General features: G+C 34.9%; 1 protein-coding gene across 2 annotated transcripts in view; it reads left to right on the top strand.

Annotated features, from left to right (window-relative positions):
* The window catches only part of LOC114651844 (serine/threonine-protein phosphatase 2A 55 kDa regulatory subunit B gamma isoform), a 265,474-nt gene that overhangs the window by 163,190 nt on the left and 83,117 nt on the right, over positions 1–19,167 (top strand). For both annotated transcript variants that reach the window (XM_051928221.1, XM_028801862.2), the window contains one exon: positions 1,923–2,100. In XM_051928221.1, the coding sequence (XP_051784181.1) occupies positions 1,923–2,100 (178 nt within the window). The remainder of the gene's footprint in view (positions 1–1,922; positions 2,101–19,167) is intronic.

Here is a 19,167-nt window from a genome sequence, read left to right as displayed (position 1 = left end):
CAGCAGCTCCTTCTATGCCACTCCACACACTGTCGTCTCTCTTACCTGTGGCTTACACATTCACACCACCAACTTTAACTCACACTGCTCACTTGGGGACATAGGCGACACCATCTGCTTCACTTTCCTTGACTCAATGAACCACTCCACATCAAGATCATTAAAAGACTGGTTCAGTATTTTCCAAGTCGAAGTTATTTCCCATGTGAAATTGTGTTCTAAAGTTAAGCATTTTCAATAAATTTAAAAAAGATGCATAGGTAGTCCTGGCATTTTAATGTAATTTATGGGACATGAGGCACTGCCAGAAAATAAAAGCTAAAAATCTAATTGAATATGTCCTCCTTGAAGCAGCAAAAGTGTTCACATAACAAAACATGATTTCCACGTTTCTGATGCATGTTTGTGACAGCAAAAGAGATCCTGGAAATAAACATTTTATCTCATATTTCTGGTGCCAATTTTCTTAAGATAAGGATATGTTTTCTGTTTGCTTGTTTTAGAACATACATTTTACATGGGAAATGCATACATACCATGGTTGTGAGGAAATAACTTCACCTTGAAAAATACCAAACTAATCCTTTAAGAAGATTTATCGGTGGCCACACACCCAGGCCAATGAATTTTCACAGAGAAGAAGTTCCTCCTAAGTTCTTACATATCTATCTGTTCCATACTCAACACAAGCTCCTTTCATGACCACGTGCTAACCACAATGATTCTGCTAAATAGCATTTGTTTTCTTCAGCTTGTATCCTCTTTTGAATCTTCAATTTAGTTTCTAAAGATATTCATTTGTATTTGTATATTGGGCAAATTACATTTATTACACTATAAAGACATTTAAATAATTGCAGCACTCACTTGTAATAACTTTTTACTGTAATTCTACAGTATGCATAGTATTAATGACGTGCAGCTTCCCTACATGAAATAGTTGTTGCCTGTTGATTTCAAGATACTTGAACTTGCACTTACGCTGGAGCACATTGCATGCAACCTTCAATGTGAAAGAGCTTTGTTCTCAGAATATTCATTAACAGAGGTATTAGTGTAACACCAATAACATCTTTATGTTGCCTTTTTGTAATTAGAGAGGTATTAACTTAATTGAAGCGCACAACAAATAAATCAAGGATGTCCAAAATGTACTGCTCCATCATAACAGGTTTACAATACTGTATAGTAAAAATCACTGGGAATATTTGATAAAAAAGAATATTACAGTAACTTTCCTGAAGTGGGGCAGATGCTATTATAACAGGATAAATAAATGAGACAATTTGGGAAGGTTCATATAATTCTATAGTATAATATTCAGGTCTGGAAAATGAATGGATGGCGAATACAGTAGTAGAGAATTAGGATGTGATGATTTGATTTTAATTAAATGAATAATGTTGGTTTACATTATGGGAAAAATTTATTGGGAGGTTAAGCAGAAGTTTTTTCAAAATGTGTTATATTAACAAATTAATGATGTACTACAGTAGTGCAATGAATTTGTTTCACAAGACATGGATGAAGCAAATTGCCAAATTCAGGTAACACTATTCCCTAGCTTTGAGGCTAGTTTGGCATTTCTACACCAATGGTATAAATAGCTTTAATCAGTCAGCAATCAGTCATCCTCTAATCTGCTTTGTCCTGAACAGGGTTGCGGTAAATTAAATAATTTATTAGCTTTGGGTTTTTTTTTTTTGTTTTTTTTTTTTACATCAATAGAAGTCCATCTATGCAAAAGTGATTACCATTCATAATAAAGTGGTGCCTTCCAGAGTGACAGATATAAACCTTCATGAAGTACATCTTTATACAAAGATGTAAGAGCTATTTAAAAAGAAATTGCATTTTCATTCATTTTGAATGTAGATTTGTAAATGTAGTGTTTTAAGTGATGCTTCCATCTTCTTTTGCAGGTGCCAGTTTTAAAACCCATGGATCTGATGGTTGAGGTGAGCCCTCGGAGGATCTTCGCAAATGCTCACACTTACCATGTCAACTCCATCTCTGTCAATAGTGACTGTGAGACGTATATGTCTGCTGATGACCTCCGGATTAACCTCTGGCATTTAGCGATCACAGACAGAAGCTTTAGTATCCTTTTTTCTTACAAAACAGAGTCTTAACTAATGGTGTATACCTTACCATGTAACTACCATGTGTATACCTAACCATGTAATTGGTTTAAGTAAAAAAATCGCAATAAAAATCACTTCTCAGGAATAACAGTATTTTCAAATTGTGTTTGCATTTTTGAGAAGCATTACACTGTATTATTTTATTTTTTTAATTTATTCTATGCTTTTACTTTCAGTTTTAAAAGAAAGAACATGCTTAGTACAATATAACAAAACAATGGGATTATCTCCTACAGTATTAGATACCTATTTCCTCAGTAAGCCACACAAACACTCCTCTTTATCTTATTTGCTTCATCTTTTCTTTCTCCTGTTAAGGCTGGGCTTTCAAAGTCACTCAGCCTTTGTCTGCTGCTTATGTGGATGATAGACAGGCAGACAGAAAGAAATTATATTTTGTATTGAACTTTATTAATCTGTAATCAACAAATCATTTACAGTATCGTAAGTAAAGCAAACAAAGAAAACCCCAACTCACCCCAAAAAGAAAGCAATATTTAATTCATATGTCAAAAAAGAAAAATCAACTCATTATGTTTAAGTTTACAAATTGCCTCATAAACACACCATTTTTCTTCAAAATAATTCACATTTGTAGTCTTTCTCTAGAATTTACATTCCAAATACACACTGGCTTTTACAAGTCAATAAAATATTCATATCATGTCACATTGTTTATTTGTCTTCACTTCATCTTTTCTAGATTTTTAAACTGCCAGCATGGCCTGTCCAATGAGGAAGGTTCCAATCTGACATTCATTTCAATTATTCTTATTTCTGTTAACACCATAAATAAATATACAATCATTAAAAGGCAAGTTAAGAACACTACAAACAGAGTTAAGAACATTTGAAAGAGGCAAAAGTCTAGAACATAAAAGAAAACAGTGGGAAAATAAGAAAGAACTTTATTTACCCTATTAGGCCTGATTCTGAGCATCTGAGATGATCCAGTGATGACTCTGATCTTTTTTCTGATACTGCATACTATAAATTATAAACTGTATCTTTTAAGCCAGTTTACCCATAAGTACCTGGGGCCCCATATTTTAGTCTTTTTACTTGGATGTCTCAGATGGTTCCTACTAGAGAAAATAATCAGGAACAAGTTGAATATAATGAGCTGAGGATCCTATAGCCATTACTTTATCCTCTTATAGCTGCAGGACAAATCTGTTAGTGCACCTTTTGAATAAGCTCACTTTACCTCACTTGACAGTTGTAAAAGGTTCCTGAACCATTTGGTCATTTTCTGCTTCAAGTGCAAGGTGCACAAATTGCTTAAAAGCGGCACTTACAGCAAAAGTGAAATTCACCCTAACTCTAAAACCTCAGCCCCAAAACACTGCATGTTTCTACTTTTCCTCTTTAACTTCTGATCCATTAAAATATCTGACATAAACTCACAATTACACCATATCAGTATGGTCTGTTGATACATCAATACTGTACCTAGGTATTTATGATCAACCTGACTGACAGCCTCCATAACCCAGCTTTTGATACTTTCTGCAAAATTTTCAACATGGCTTGCTGCAGATTACAGAAGTAACTGTTTTGCAGATTCAGTAACATTCATAAATTTGTCATTTGCAAGCATACATAAAATGCATATAATGTAGTTTTTACCACCTTTGCATCATTGAAACCGATATTCTGTTTTGCCAGTATTTATACAGGTTAGAGGGAAGATCTTGTTGCTCATTGTTGTTGAGTTAGTGAGTGTATTTGTATTTTCCTACTGTGACAGGAGTTTGCTTTCAAGGCAGTGATTTTCCTGTGCTGGGCCTCAAACTGTGGTGATTCATTGGAAGTGCCATATGTGTGAAGACAGTGGTGCCTCACTTTGGACTGTTTCATGATAGTGAATGTTTAATTTCAGATCAGACAAATCAGGTGTCATTTCAGAATGTTGGCATTATAAAACATACTTGGTCTATTCATTATTGAAAAAACATTTTGAGACATTTTTGCTAGAAAACTTATTTTGACGATTAATTTGCAGTGTGGATTGTGAATGTTACTTCCTGGCTTATCAGTAAAAATTACATGATTGGGCACAACCTCTATGGATTTTCATTAGAAAAAATGGATTTAAATGATTAAAGGGGGCTGAGATGCTGGATTCAACATTGAACAGAAAGAAGCCCAATGGCTGGTGTAAAGCTGAGACATTAGTGAGAGGAACAATTTTAATGACATTTATTACCGTGAGATTTGACAGTAGTACATTAAGACAGTTATTCCTGGCTCCCTCTGATTACTGTTTGTAAAAAATTGTGTTTTTTTAAAAAGCTAAACTCTGCCTATAAAGCAAAAGTGCAGTGTTTTTCATTCCAAACATCACAATTAATATAAATTTCAATTTTGAACTGACTGAATATGTGCGACATGATTGATTGTGTAACAAGCAATGCTAAGGAATGAATAAGGCAGTATATTTGTTAAAGTGTGTTAGGTTGGGGGATCGAAGTTACAGCTGGGCCTAGCCGAAACAGAATTGACTGTGCGATGGTTTGCCCACAGGTCACATCTGTTTGATGAGCTCAGTTTACAGCTGTATGTTGCGACAGAATTTAAAAAATGAGAACCTACTCCATCTTAGATGTCTTTTTTTAATTAGTTTTTTAAGGAGTTTTTTAACTACTGTTGCTCTATAAAATAACAGGGTGTTTTGTTTTATTTTCTTGCAGAAGGATGCAGATTAAATGAATGAAAGCTAAATTAAACAAAGGCTTTAAATACTTTATTTAAGAATGAGTTATTTAAGTAGTCTCTAGCTAAAATATTACAATCCACAATGGTTACTGAACTCAAAACATGAAGTCTGACCCAGTTAATAGTTGACATAGTCATTTGTTACTGTAGGTTTGCATGTTAGAATTCTACAAGCTTGTTTTTTGTTTTATGATCTGACATTTTAAGGTGTAGATCTGTCTTTTTCAAACCCTACAATATGTGTGAGTAAGTATAACGGTTGTTACGTTTTCATCTATTTATATTTAAGGTAACATTTTATTTTAAATGTTATATGTGCTTTGATGTCATATTTTTTCTGTCTTGATAAGTTGTTTAAATGAGCTATTTAAGTGGTCAATCAGGTTTGATAAGTAAAGTTTTAAGTTCTGAAGATATATGGACTCCAATGGCAGTGGGTAAGTTTTCTGACAACTTTAGCAAACAAACATTATTGATCATATATGGTATGTTTTTATAGTGAACACCAAGTTTCCTTGTTTAAGGTATATCCACTGTGTTTTATCATAATGGTACATGTATTTGACAAGAGTTTTGTCTGTTATTATTTGCCACAGGATTTGGTGATAGTTGCTTGGATTTTGATTGTCAGAGAAATGTTCAGGATAACATGCTGAGTTACTTACGCATTCATTAACCCATTGGAACCTGTTGAAATCTGCCATGAGGCACAATCTGTCATATTGTCAGTATGGAATCCAGTGTGGATATAACAGATGTTATATAAAGTGCATTGTATTTGAGCAGAAGGACTGCTATACAGATAACAGATGCTCATACAATAAATAAAGGAGAGTCTGTCCATAATGGAGTAAGACTGTAGATGTTGAATATTGAGCTGGATAGTATTCATTTATCCAGAGATTAGTATTAGATTGTTAGGTGTTAGATTTGATGGGAGCTGTTAAACTTGAAAATATACCTGATGAAAAGGATCTAGGAGTCATAGTGGACTCATCACAATCAACTTACAGGCAGTTTTCAGAATATTAGCTTATGTAGCACAATATGTAGAATACAAGTCAAAGGATATTATACTTAACACTAGAATTCCTGAAGCCTATGTATATATTCGTAATGCCGGTCCACCTTAAATTCCCTTGCGCCTCCTTTTCAGCATCTTTGTTTTGCAAATATGTCAATCAGAACAAGCAGCCTGCTCACTCATCCCCCACTGAGGCAGCTGAAGTCTCTTTATGTGGGAATGAGGTGTCTGGAATTATAATGGGTAAATAATATATCGTTATTTCGAATACATACATCTCACGTGTGTTCCATGTGTACGATGATCTGTGTAAAGGTAGGATGACAGGAAATGCAAGGCAAAGAAATGTTGAACACATAACTAAAACAGAAAGTTTATTCATATTATTGTAATAATGACAAAATGTTGACTTGAAGTATATAATGTGTAAAGACTGAAGTCCAAATATCAAACACTTTCACAAAAGTTATAACAAAACAAGTGCACTTTTATTCAAGAATATACCCAAGGAAAAAGAAATTATTCAATTTAAATGTTGCTGTCAACTTGTAAAAACTGAAGCTCAAATATCAATTGACACAAGGTAGACATGTCCACTTGGCTGGTGCAGAGGTAAAAACTTCTGTTTCGTAATCAAGAGGTTTACGAATTTGATCCTGGGTCCTCCCTGCATTTACCGCTTTGAGTAGTGAGCTGCTATTATTATTACAATTATATAATAAAGACTCAGATCAAATGTATGTTTTTATAATACCTGGTGTAAATTTTTGCTACTTGTAATATTTAGCATTTTTTTATTTTTAATTCATTTTATTCTGTCAGTGACGTTGAAGTGGTACAATGAACTTGCCTCTCCCTCTCAGAGTTGGTGGCATTTATCTCCATTCTTTTCACAAGAGCAGCAATGACCACAGTTTGTGCTGTGGTTGATGCCTGCTCAGAACTATTTGTTGTCTCTGCAATCAAAAGATACGATACCCTGTAACCGCTATCAGACTATCATGCGGCACCAGTGCAGATCATGTGAAAAACGACAAGTATGCCATGATCTCTGACATCTGGCAACATTTTGTTGAGAGCTGTGTTTTGAGTTACAACCCAGGGCAACATGTTACTATTGATGAGTGACTGTTTCCAACCAAAGTCTGTTGTAGTACATCTCAACTAAGCCTGACAAATTTGACATAAAGTTTTGGATTGCAGCAGATTTAGAGGCAAAGGACACGTGCAATGCCACTCCTTATTTAGGAAAAGATCCCAGTCATCCCACAGAAGAAAGACTTTCTGAGACAAAGGCAGATCTGTAACAACAGATGTTGTTTTTCTGGCTAATAGACTGCTGCACCGCAACACAACTCTGCTTGGCACTATAAATAAAGCAGGACAGAAACTTTAACCTGCAGCTAAAGTCACTTCAGCACGCCTGCAATTCTCCATTCTAGTGTTTAGATCTGACAGTGTCAGGCTGACGGTGTATGCACCCTAAAAGAGGAAGTCTGTCTGCACTCTCAGTGCCAATGCGCCATAACGTGGAGATTGGGCAAGATCGAAAAAAAAAAAAAAAACATGTTCAGATGACAAGTCATGTTCAAATGACATAGCGTTTTCAAATAATGACGTTTTCATGCATGCGTTTGTGTACATGAGCAAGAGAGGCAGAGACAAATTTGCTTTCATTCAAGTAGTTACTGGAATATAAAATAAACATTTTCGCAAAGGTATAACAAGTGTGCTTTTATTCAAGAATAAAACTGAATTAAAAAAATTCATGTGACACCTACATACCATGAAGACATGATTCACCAGCGTTTGTGTGTCTGCTTATATCCTTTCAGAGATATCTTTTAGAAGTAGCAAAAATTTACACTCGGTGTTACAGACTCAAATCAAATGTATGTTTTTAATATGTAATAGTAATAATAATAGCAGCTTACTACTCAAGACAGTGAATTTGGTAAAAACGGTAAAAGACACTGATGAGGAGGTGCGAGGGAATTTAAGGTGGCCCAGCATAACAAATATTTTCATAGTCTTCTGGGATTCTAGTGTTAAAATTTCTGACACACTGGTGAGGCTTCATCTGGAGTACTTTAAGTAGTTTTGGTCGACATGATGTTAAAAAGACATAGAAGCACTAGAAAAAGTCCAGAGAAGAACAACTGGAATGAATCCAGGACTGCAAGGGATGAGTTATGAGATAAGATCAAAAGAGCTGTGCCTTTTCAGTTTAAGCAAAATAAGATTAAGAGATAACATTATTGAAGTGTTTAAAATTATAAAGGGAATTAGTACAATGAATCAAGATTGTTATTTACAATTGAGTTCAGCAAGAACACATGGACAAACTTGGAAACATGTTAGGTATAAATTTCGCACAAACATAATGAAGATTTTCTTCACACTGAGATTAATGGACATGTGGAATAAGTTACCAAATAGTGTGGTATACAGTAGGACTTCAGGGGCTTTCAAAACTATACTTCATGTTATTTTGGAGTAGATAAGTAAATAGGACTGGCAAGCTTTGTTTGGCTGAATGATCTGTTCTCGTCTACAATTTCTGTTTCTGATGTTTCTAATTAATGTATGGTCTAGAGAGATACTGTATCTTGTAGAGTAGGGCACTTTTGTGGCATGAATTAAGCTGTCCACTATTTTCTTATAATGTATACTCTGTTGAAATGCCTTACTACTGTTGCTGTCCAGATGGGCTCCTAATGAGGATTTGTGCTGTACTGTGCCAATTTACTGTATACACACACAGAATGGACAAATGCTTAACCACTACATAAAGTCTCAGTCAGTTTTTATTTTATGTAATGATGATTGTATCATTCAGAATCATAAGGTGCTTTACAGAAATACATAAAGTAACCATCCATCTTTCAGTTCATTTTCTGACCTGCTTACCAGTTTAATTGAGCTAAGGGGGAATCCAGCACAGATAGATAAACAAACTAATCAGTACAGTAAAAATCAAGAATAATAAGTACTAGAGAAAGCAAAAAATGTACTTCTTCTGACTTTTGCATGACAAATTTTAATAGCAGGTACTTCAAAAGAATGTTTTCTGATTAAATATAGTTTCAATAAAAGGCTGCAAAGAAGTATATATAAACAATATATTTATAACATGTTGCTCTATGATAATGTGGCACATTAATAAAAATAAGGTCAAAAACACAAAAGTTAATTTTGTTTTATCATGTTAATTTTTTCATGAAGCTCATGCTATCCATAGTTTCAATTTATTTATTTCCAACCCGCTAACATAATGCTATCCTGCATTAATTTCATTTCCACAGAAAACATTTTAGATACTTGTGTACCATCCCCTATAAACACTCTGGTGCCAAAAGTACCTCCTTTTCTTTTGCATAGTGCAAAAGATAAAGAGGGATGGGGCAACCTAGAAAAAAAAACATGAAAATAATCTCTGTGCTATTCCACTAGGCTGGAAACCACATGAAAATGAGGAAATATTTCACATGGTTGCATTCCCTTATAGAAAAACAAATAGCTCAAAATTGTAACTTTCGTCCCTTCTAGTTGGAAAAAGAAAAAAAATTACATATATATATATATATATATATATATATATATATATATTATGCACCAGGTAAAAACAACCCTGTACTGGGCTCCAGTCCATATCAGAGCACTCTCATGCGTATGGAGTTAATTTAGAGTCACTAATGAACCTAAGATGTGAGAGGCAAATTGGACATCCCAGAGAACATAGGAAGTATCTGCAAAGACAACATAGACAATAGGGACTGCAGAGCATGGAAGCATCAGTACTAACTGGGTCTCCACAGCCTGGATACTGGTTACTTCAGTATAAAGAAATTTTTAAAAGAAATGTGCAACTCTGACCTAACATACAACATTCTTAAACCCACTTAATCCAATTCAAATTCAGGAAAGGCGTAATTGAAAATCTGTGAACTCTGCTGTAACTCTAGCTGTGCTTATTTGTCTTTTCACAACAGTAAGCTTTACGTTCCAGTGTAATTTTTAATACTTTTCAGGAGTATGAAACAATGTAAAAGGAAATGTTTTTGCATGTCATATTTACATTACTGAAATCTTCTGACCTTCATGCTAATGGCCAGTACATGTAGTAGTTAAACTCCCAGGGTCCCAGTAGTTTCATGTTATTATTGTTTGTCTTTAAATGTTTACTTTCTGCATCTCTCTTCCTTTTCTTCCTGTTGTCACAAGCTAGGATTTCTTCTGGGAACCTTCTGAATGTTTCTTGTTCAGTATTGGGTGGATTGCTGTGATTGTTTTTATTGTGGTAAGTTTGTATCGTTAGTTTTTGAATGTTGCCAGGTTATAAGTCTAGAAGTTATTAAAGATGGAAGCGTGCATTATTATAGCATCCAAATTTTAGATTGAAGACTTAAAAAAGGACTGTAAATTAGGTGGGGAAAAAATAAGAAGTATTGTATAGATGTTCTGTTGTGTTAGCTTTGTGATCCAGACCTCTAACCGTCCTCTCCTTGTACCCACAGAGCTGACCATGGCTGCACTGCTAAAAACTCAGTATGGGTTGTTTGCTTCAAAACAAGCATAACATAAACATTTTATTAATTTTTTCTTCCAATCTTTGTTTTAAAAGACACAAAAAAGCCAACATTCCTAGATTCATAGAAGACACCTTTTATACATGATAAAATAGCAACCTTATGCCTAGAGGATATAAAAATTTTATATGTGTTAGTACCTATCAATACTGTCAATGTTGAATAGATTATCTTTGTCTTTCGTTTTACTTTTATGTGGGGTTTCTCTTTTTTGTTACCATTTATGTATTTGGGCTTTGAATCAGTTAAAGATTTAATGTGAATACTACATGAATGAACAACTATAAGTAAGCTGTGATCTTGTCTTTGAGGACAAGGATCTAGCCCAGGGGTCACATAGTTTTCACCATACTCCTAATTGTCCTTGGTTATGGTACATTGGTGTTTAATGCTCAAAGTTTATATGTAAAACCAACCTCAGAACTAATTGTTGTAGTCCCTGTTTATTTTTTTCATTTTTCTTTACTTGTACACAATTTTCTTTTGCTGATTCTAAAAGTAACTGCTGTTTGCCATCAGTTTTTGCTATGAAAATGTTACATTTCAAAAATATTTTGTATCATTTCTAACTACATATTTGAGCATCATGGGCCCCAGCATTAGTTTTAGTATTTAGTTGTAGTATTTAATATTTATTTGGAGTATTGATTGTGGTGCATGATGTCTGTTGCGCAATGATATTAAAGGCTGGCACAGACCTGTCCTTTCTATCTGTGGATAACCGGTGATTGTGGCTAAATCCCCTCAATTACTAGGAATGTGTTACAATACAAGGGATACTGCATTCAGGTATAAAGCCATAAAACACTTTTTTACTCCATGATTTGTTGGAATTTAGATCTAATGACCAAGACATGTAGATGAACCAGAAATCTTGACAACCTTTAAGAAGTATAAAGATGAGATACTGAGACAGCTTAGTTATTAGCTAAACACACAAACGTGATGGATGGAATGGTCTCCTCTCGTTCATCAAATTTCTTATGTTCTTGTTGAGTTCTGTTTGGCAAAGTCTTTGGACACATATTTTGATTCTGAGTTGGGGTTTTGTTTTGGATTTTGGTGAAAGATTGTTTTGATTTTCTGGTTATAAAACTTAATTCTTTGTCTTATTTACTAGTCTGTTCTAATCAAAATATTGCCTCTTTTCTGAGTCAGTATTTTCGTTTGACAGAAGTAAATATGATGTAGTCATTTGTTAAGAAGAGAAGACTAAAGAAGCTTGATATCACCTTGATATATTGCTTAAAACAGCTGAAAACATGATAAATTTTTCAAATAAATTTGCACTTATTATAATTTCCAATTGCTTTCTGTCTTTTAAAGTGTGCATTTCACAGACACACACACAGATGTCAAAATGGTCAGATTGTGTTCTAAATGGGTAGACATGTTACTGTAAGTAGCCAAATGTGGATTTTAACCCCATTATAATAGTTTCCTGTTACAACAGAAAAACATAAAAAATCTTCCATAACTTTCTTTTGTGAAGTCCACCTTTATCATTTATAAAGAGTCATGTTACTTTTACCTATAACCTAATCCACACATTTAGTTACTATACCGGCTCAATCCAATGTGTAGGTTATGAATAGATAGATAGATAGATTACATACTGTATGTATATATTACATATAAAAATAATCTGAAATGCATAGTAATTATGAATATGATATGAAAGTGAAATAATTTTCCAAAATGTTAAACACCATCTTTGTAATGTAGTTGAAAAACCCAATAGTTGGAAATCTTGAATTTTCCTTGTGTAAGCCCAGAGGAAGAAATAATGCTAATTATTATTGAAGCTATTCTGACACAGCACTCTTAGGTTCAGTTCAAAGCTATCTTTGAGATGAAGTCTTCTCTTCTTTAATCTTTGACAGGTACAGCGGAGTGTATGGAAGCCTTGAGCCCACAGTTAGCGCTGTCATGGTAACGCCACTGTCATTAAAGGCTCAGTTCAGCCTCGCACTAAGCACCCTATTCAAAACCAGGCACAGGCCACATCATCTCCTGAACAGCAAGGCAGCCATTTCTTGCAACCTTAAGGGATTAATTTATGTGCTGAGACACCGCACACCCATGATATGATAATATGAACTGTGTTATTTGAAGAACTGCTTAAAATGCCTCTTTATTATGTATCTTAGGGGGATTCATTTACACTATAAAGATGATAGGTCCTCTTTTTTTTAATCTACGGGTAGTATAACCATAGGGCATTGTGCTGTAATTTATGGCAATGATTTAATTGAAGATGTGCAAAATTATTCAAAAGGCTTACTATATTTCTGTGCATCTGTGAAAAAATGAGCACAGTGAAACATCTTGGAAAAAATGTGTCTGATATTGCAATTATTGAACAGGCGATTTAATTGAAATTGAGTCCTGCTTGATTGTTGTAATCCGTACTGGTTTGGAATGGTAAAGTTTTAAATAAAGCATTTACAGTAGCATTTAAAATTTTTACATTCTGTTTATAATTGCATTTTCATAGGTATAAGTATTCATTGGTTTCCTGCTGCTTTTTTAAATTATGTAAACAGGAATGCAGGAGAACCTTTAATGCAGTAAGGTGTTTTTTGCAGGTAGTGACAATGGCACAGAGCAGTACAGCCTATTTGTAGGCCACTTGTAAACTAATTTATAACTGTGGTATGGATAATTGAAGGCTTTTGCAAGAGGTACTATTACCCAAATTGGTCAAGCAGCCCCTTCCAAAACAATCCATCATTTTCATGCATCGTATAAACATTCTTGACTAGCAAGCCATTTAATAACTTGCAGGACTCTCACACCAGCTATCTAAGCAGCTGGCCTGTCACAATATAAAGTAACATGTTTATTTACTCTCTAACGTCAGGTTCTTGTGCTGTGGTAAACCCACATAATTTGTGTCACAGAGGGCTTAGGGCTATTCTTGCAGCATCAGACACAAGGCAGGAGCCAAATATGGATTTATATAAGATGCACCCAAACCAGACCAGTCCACAATTCCCAATAAACCTCTTTGGAATATGGGAGATTGCCTGACAATTATACAAACAACGTAAAAATGTACAAACTACATGCAAATAGTGACTGGACTGGGATGTGAGACAGCAGAGCTACCCACAACGCTGTTTTCAGATCTTTGATATAATGTACTAGCACTAATTTATACCACTGTTATATATAACAATAAGACCCCAAGGATCTGTTCTACTGTTTGTCAATCAAGCTTATAACATCAAGTTGGTGTTGTGCTTAGGTAGCACACTTTATCCATCTTTTTCATCTGGCAGGAACGTTTATATTTTCAGCCCAATTATTTTATCAGGTTTCAATTAAATATCAGCTTCACATGCAGATAGCTTTTCTGCTGACAGCAGGCTATTCTTTTGTTACTTTTCAGTTGTTCATGTTATTTCCATTCTTTTGACTTTGTGACTGAATGCCAACAAAACAAAGCAATGCAATCATTTTGACCTCTGTCTTCCAGCCTGGCTTCCATTCCCAAGGTCCTCTTCCTATGTATTTATGAACCAGTCCTCTGATCAAAGAAGCAGATAGTCTCCATTTGTTAAAGAACTTCTGTTGCAATCATAATGACTGTGGATTATAGTAGATGATGACATATACAGTATTTTGCAGGTCTTGCATAAACTAAAATTAATTTTTGAATGGTTGTGCAAGATTCTGATCAATTTATTTCAATGTTTTTGTTTGCTTTTGTCTGATTAAAATTCTGCACGCTTTTTAGCTTCTTATTTGACTTTTGTATAGGTAACTTGTCACTAAAAGATTTGTCACTCGCAGGTTCCTGCCTTGCATCTAATACTGCTTTTCCAGAGCTGCCATATGTTTGGAAAATTAACCAAGTAATGAATTTTAGGTATACTTTATATGACGCAACTGCATTGTCCAGAGAGACTTTGGCACAGTGGTCAGCACTCCGAACATACAGCTAAAGAGGACAGCCTGGTTGCTGTCTGTGTAGAATTTGCATTTTCTGTCTGTCTCTGCAGGGTTTTTTCATCGGTGCTGTGGTACTTCACTTATCCTCCCTTGTTTCAAAGTCGATAGCAGCTTTAAATTGACCTGCTACAAGTGAGAGTGTCCTTCAGTAGACTGTCAATCCTATCTTATGTCAATTGATGTGTAAAGTTGGATTAAACGTGTTTGGAAATGAATGGAATTATGGTATGGATATGGTATGGACTGCTGAGTATCAAATGTTCTTTGTCCATATGTGTTCAATTTGAGCCCATTGTCAGAATGTGAACACTTTTAGTAGCATGCTGCTGGACTTCTCTAATCCAGACCTTGATTATCATGGCTGTTGTTCTCACTAATAGGCTATCTGCAACTAATGTCCATTAATTACATCCTCTTTTGTTTATTTGTTGACAAAAACATTTGAAATACTGTAGACATGATGAAGGCAGCTACACCAGCCATTGGAAGTTCAGCGTCCACTTTGATGTACATAAATCATCTTATATCAAATTTGCTTGAACCAATGCAGTGCCACAGAGTGCTGGAGCTAATGTCCGCACCACTGTACACACAGCAGGAGACAGACCTGGACCAGGTGGCATTCTTTCAGTTGTGAAAAAAATGTAAGGATTGTTCTGTTATGGCCGTGAGTCCTTTTAAAGCGTGTGATTCCCCTCTGCCTTGTGTCCGTTGATGCCAGCATATCACTATTTTATCCCTGCAGCTTACAATTTGTAAGTTATTTTTAGCCATAGATGGAATATAATGCAAAAAAATTTTCTGCAAGCAAAACATTTCTTAAAATATTATCTCTCCAGCATGAATGCATTTTTGTGGCATGTTCACAAGCACTATAGCTTCTAAAAGCTGGTTAGACTTCATACGTTCATATTGTTATGCCAAGTTACTACATTCTAGTGCATAAAACATAAAACTCTAAAAATTTCCATCAATGAACCATTTCTTTAAGCCCAGCATAACTACATTTCATTTCACTATTAACTAATTCCAGTTCTGTTGTTGTTTTCCATTGCAAAGTGTATATTTAATAAAAGATACAGTACATAATATATCAAAAGTACAGGGCAAGCATGTTAAATAGTTCAATCTGAAGAAATCTGCCTGCACTCCATTTATCCTTACTAGGCATGAGCCAATACACTTTATCCACATATAATATGTATTACAGTGTTCATTTTGACAATACATTTTGATTTAGTTTTAGTCTTAGTTGTCTGGCTAAATTGCATGTTAGTTTTAGTCACATTTTAGTCATTTAATTACTGTTAGTTTTAGTCTAGATTTAGACTAAAAAACAAGTAAATATTAGTCAAGAAAAGGTAAATTGGTTTTAGTCAAGAAAAAGTAAAAGTTCATTAGTCACTCAAAATCAGATATATGTCTTGTTTAACATACGAATATGCACATGAATATACTGTACCTCTAAACTATTATGCTAACATAAACACTAATGAGCCAAACCACATGTAGTGATTATTAATTATAAATTGAAGAGTTGGTGTAAAAATGATTTGCAAAAGATCTTTGTCAGATAATGGCAGCTCTGGTCTGTCTTTACAGATTTCTGGCCCTCAACATGCCTTAGTTATACTGCTATAAGATTTTACCAAAATAGGCTGAACCAAGCAGCACACGTTTAATTTCAGCATAGGGTTTATTTAGAGTGAAATAATCATGGACTATCTGATTTATCTGAACATGTGCACATTTTAAATTTATTCTGTGATTTTTTTTCTCCAACAACTGAAAAATACTGCTTAAAATAATACTAAAAATAAATATTCAAGCATTATTATATCTGTACTGTTGAATAAGTGAGTTCTAAAATGATTAAGGATACTTACATTTAAACAAACCCTTGAAAGCTATTTTTGTAACAAACTAATTTCAAAATCTGGTTTGTCAGAGAATCGCTCTGTTTGGTTTGCAACATTTGCTATTGTAAGATTTATGTTTACGTCATTATCTTGTTAAAAACTCACTAAAGATTAGCATTTAATGGAAGAGTCCATTTTTTACATTAATCCAATACTTCAGAACTCTTTGAATGTTCAGACTTTGTTATTGCTTAGCCTGTGTAAATCCAGAATTACAAAAGTTACCTTAAGTCAATTAATTGTACCTGAGAGACTGCATTACAAACATCAGTTTGCCCTCAAAAAACAAACAAATTACATAAATTTAATGTTTGCAGTTTCGTATTCAGCAGTGAAGCAATGCTCTTTTGCTGTACTATATACAGTTGTGCTTGAAAGTTTGTGAACCCTTTAGAATTTTCTATATTTCTGCATAAATATGACCTAAAACATCATCAGGTTTTCACTTAAGTCCTAAAAGTAAATAAAGAGAAACCAGTTAAACAAATGAGACAAAAATATTATACTTGGTCATTTATTTATTGAGGAAAATGATCGAATATTACATATTTGTGAGTGGCAAAAGTATGTGAACCTCTAGGATTAGCAGTTAGTTTGAAGGTGAAAGTCGAGTCAGGTGTTTTCAATCAGTGGGATGACAATCAGGTCATCAGAGTGGGCACCCTGTGTTATTTAAAGAACAGAGATCTATCAAAGTCTGCTCTTCACAACACATGTTTCTGGAAGTGTATCATGGCACAAACAAAAGAGATTTCTGAGGACCTCAGAAAAAGAGTTGTTGATGCTCTTCAGGCTGGAAAAGGTTACACAACCATCTCTAAAGAGTTTGGACTCCACCAATCCACAGTCAGACAGATTGTGTACAAATGGAGGAAATTCAAGACCATTGTTACCCTCCCCAGGAGTGGTCGACCAACAAAGATCACTCCAAGAGCAAGGCGTGTAATAGTCGGCGAGGTCACAAAGGACCCGAGGGTAATTTCTAAGCAACTGAAGGCCTCTCTCACATTGGCTAATGTTCATGTTCATGAGTCCACCATCAGGAGAACACTGAACAACAATGGTGTGCATGGCAGGGTTGCAAGGAGAAAGCCACTGCTCTCCAAAAAAAACATTGCTGCTAAAGATCACGTGGACAAACCAGAAGGCTATTTGAAGAATGTTTTGTGGACGGATGAGACCAAAATAGAATTTTTTGGTTTAAATGAAAGCGTTATGTTTGTAGAAAGGAAAACACTGCATTCCAGCATAAGAACCTTATCCCATCTGTGAAACATGGTGGTGGTAGTATCATGGTTTGGGCCTGTTTTGCTGCATCTGGGCCAGGACGGCTTGCCTTCATTGATGGAACAATGAATTCTGAATTATATCAGAGAATTCTAAAGGAAAATGTCAGGACATCTGTCCATGAACTGAATCTCAAGAGAAGGTGCGTCATGCAGCAAGACAACGACCCTAAGCACACAAGTCGTTCTACCAAAGAATAGCTAAAGAAGAATAAAATAATGTTTTGGAATGGCCAAGTCAAAGTCCTGACCTTAATCCAATTGAAATGTTGTGGAAGGACTTGAAGCGAGCAGTTAATGTGAGGAAACCCACCAACATCTCAGAGTTGAAGCTGTTCTGTACGGAGGAAAGGGCTAAAATTCCTCCAAGCCGGTGTGCAGGACTGATCAACAGTTACTGGAAACATTTAGTTGCAGTTATTGCTGCAAAGGGGGGTCACACCAGATACTGAAAGCAAAGGTTTGCATACTTTTGCCACTCACAGATAGGTAATATTCGATCATTTTCCTTAATAAATAAATGACCAAGTATAATATTTTTGTCTCATTTGTTTAACTGGTTTCTCTTTATCTACTTTTAGGACTTGAGTGAAAATCTGATGATGTTTTAGGTCATATTTATGCAGAAATATAGAAAATTCTAAAGGGTTCACCAACTTTCAAGCACAACTGTATATACATATCACATTAATTGGGAGATGCACTTCAAGCACTGAAATCCTAAATACATTTTATGTTTGTATTAACAAATGGAGCAGCTCATTTCAGTGATGATGTGGACAAGCCAAATAGCCTCCCTGTTTGAAACGTGCCTCGATTTTTAATTGCTACAACTGTTATCGTAATTGCCACTATGCTCAGAACCTTGAATGGGCTGCTGTCACTGTCCTGCTCCACTGACAGACTGAGGAGATCGTTCCTCCCCCAAACTATGCAACTCTTCAATTCCACCTGGGGGGGTAAACGTTAACATTATTCAAAATTATTGTCTGTTTTACCTGCATTTTTATTACTCTTTAATTTAATATTTTTTTTTGTATCAGTATGCTGCGGCTGGAGTATGTGAATTTCCCCTTGGGATTAATAAAGTATCTATCTATCTATCTATCTATCTATCTATCTATCTATCTATCTATCTATCTATCTATCTATCTATCTATCTATCTGAACTGTATCCACCAGTTGCAAAATGGATGGATGTGCAGACACACATGTGTAGATGTGCTTATTACAATCAAAGAATGAATGTGAAGCTTCCATTCCTTTATCAGGACTGTGTAGGACACTGTATTAAAAGCGATTTAACCTCCTGTCATTTCATCTGCTGTAACAAATGCTTGACACTACATGCTAAACAGTTACAAGTCACATCTGAGGCTCAGCGCATCTCATTGTGCTAAAGCTGCACTAATCTGTTTCCTATACTGTATAACTCATAAAGGGATAAAACTGGTAATAACAAAATCCTGTGTGTGTCTGTGTGTTGGCATTTTTAGCAGAGTGGAATGGAGCTAGATTCTGGCTGACCTG

This window comes from Erpetoichthys calabaricus, chromosome 5, assembly GCF_900747795.2.
Source record: "Erpetoichthys calabaricus chromosome 5, fErpCal1.3, whole genome shotgun sequence".
NCBI lineage: Eukaryota > Metazoa > Chordata > Cladistia > Polypteriformes > Polypteridae > Erpetoichthys > Erpetoichthys calabaricus.
Note: the sequence above shows the minus strand (reverse complement) of the source record. Positions and strands in the feature narration are given on the sequence as shown.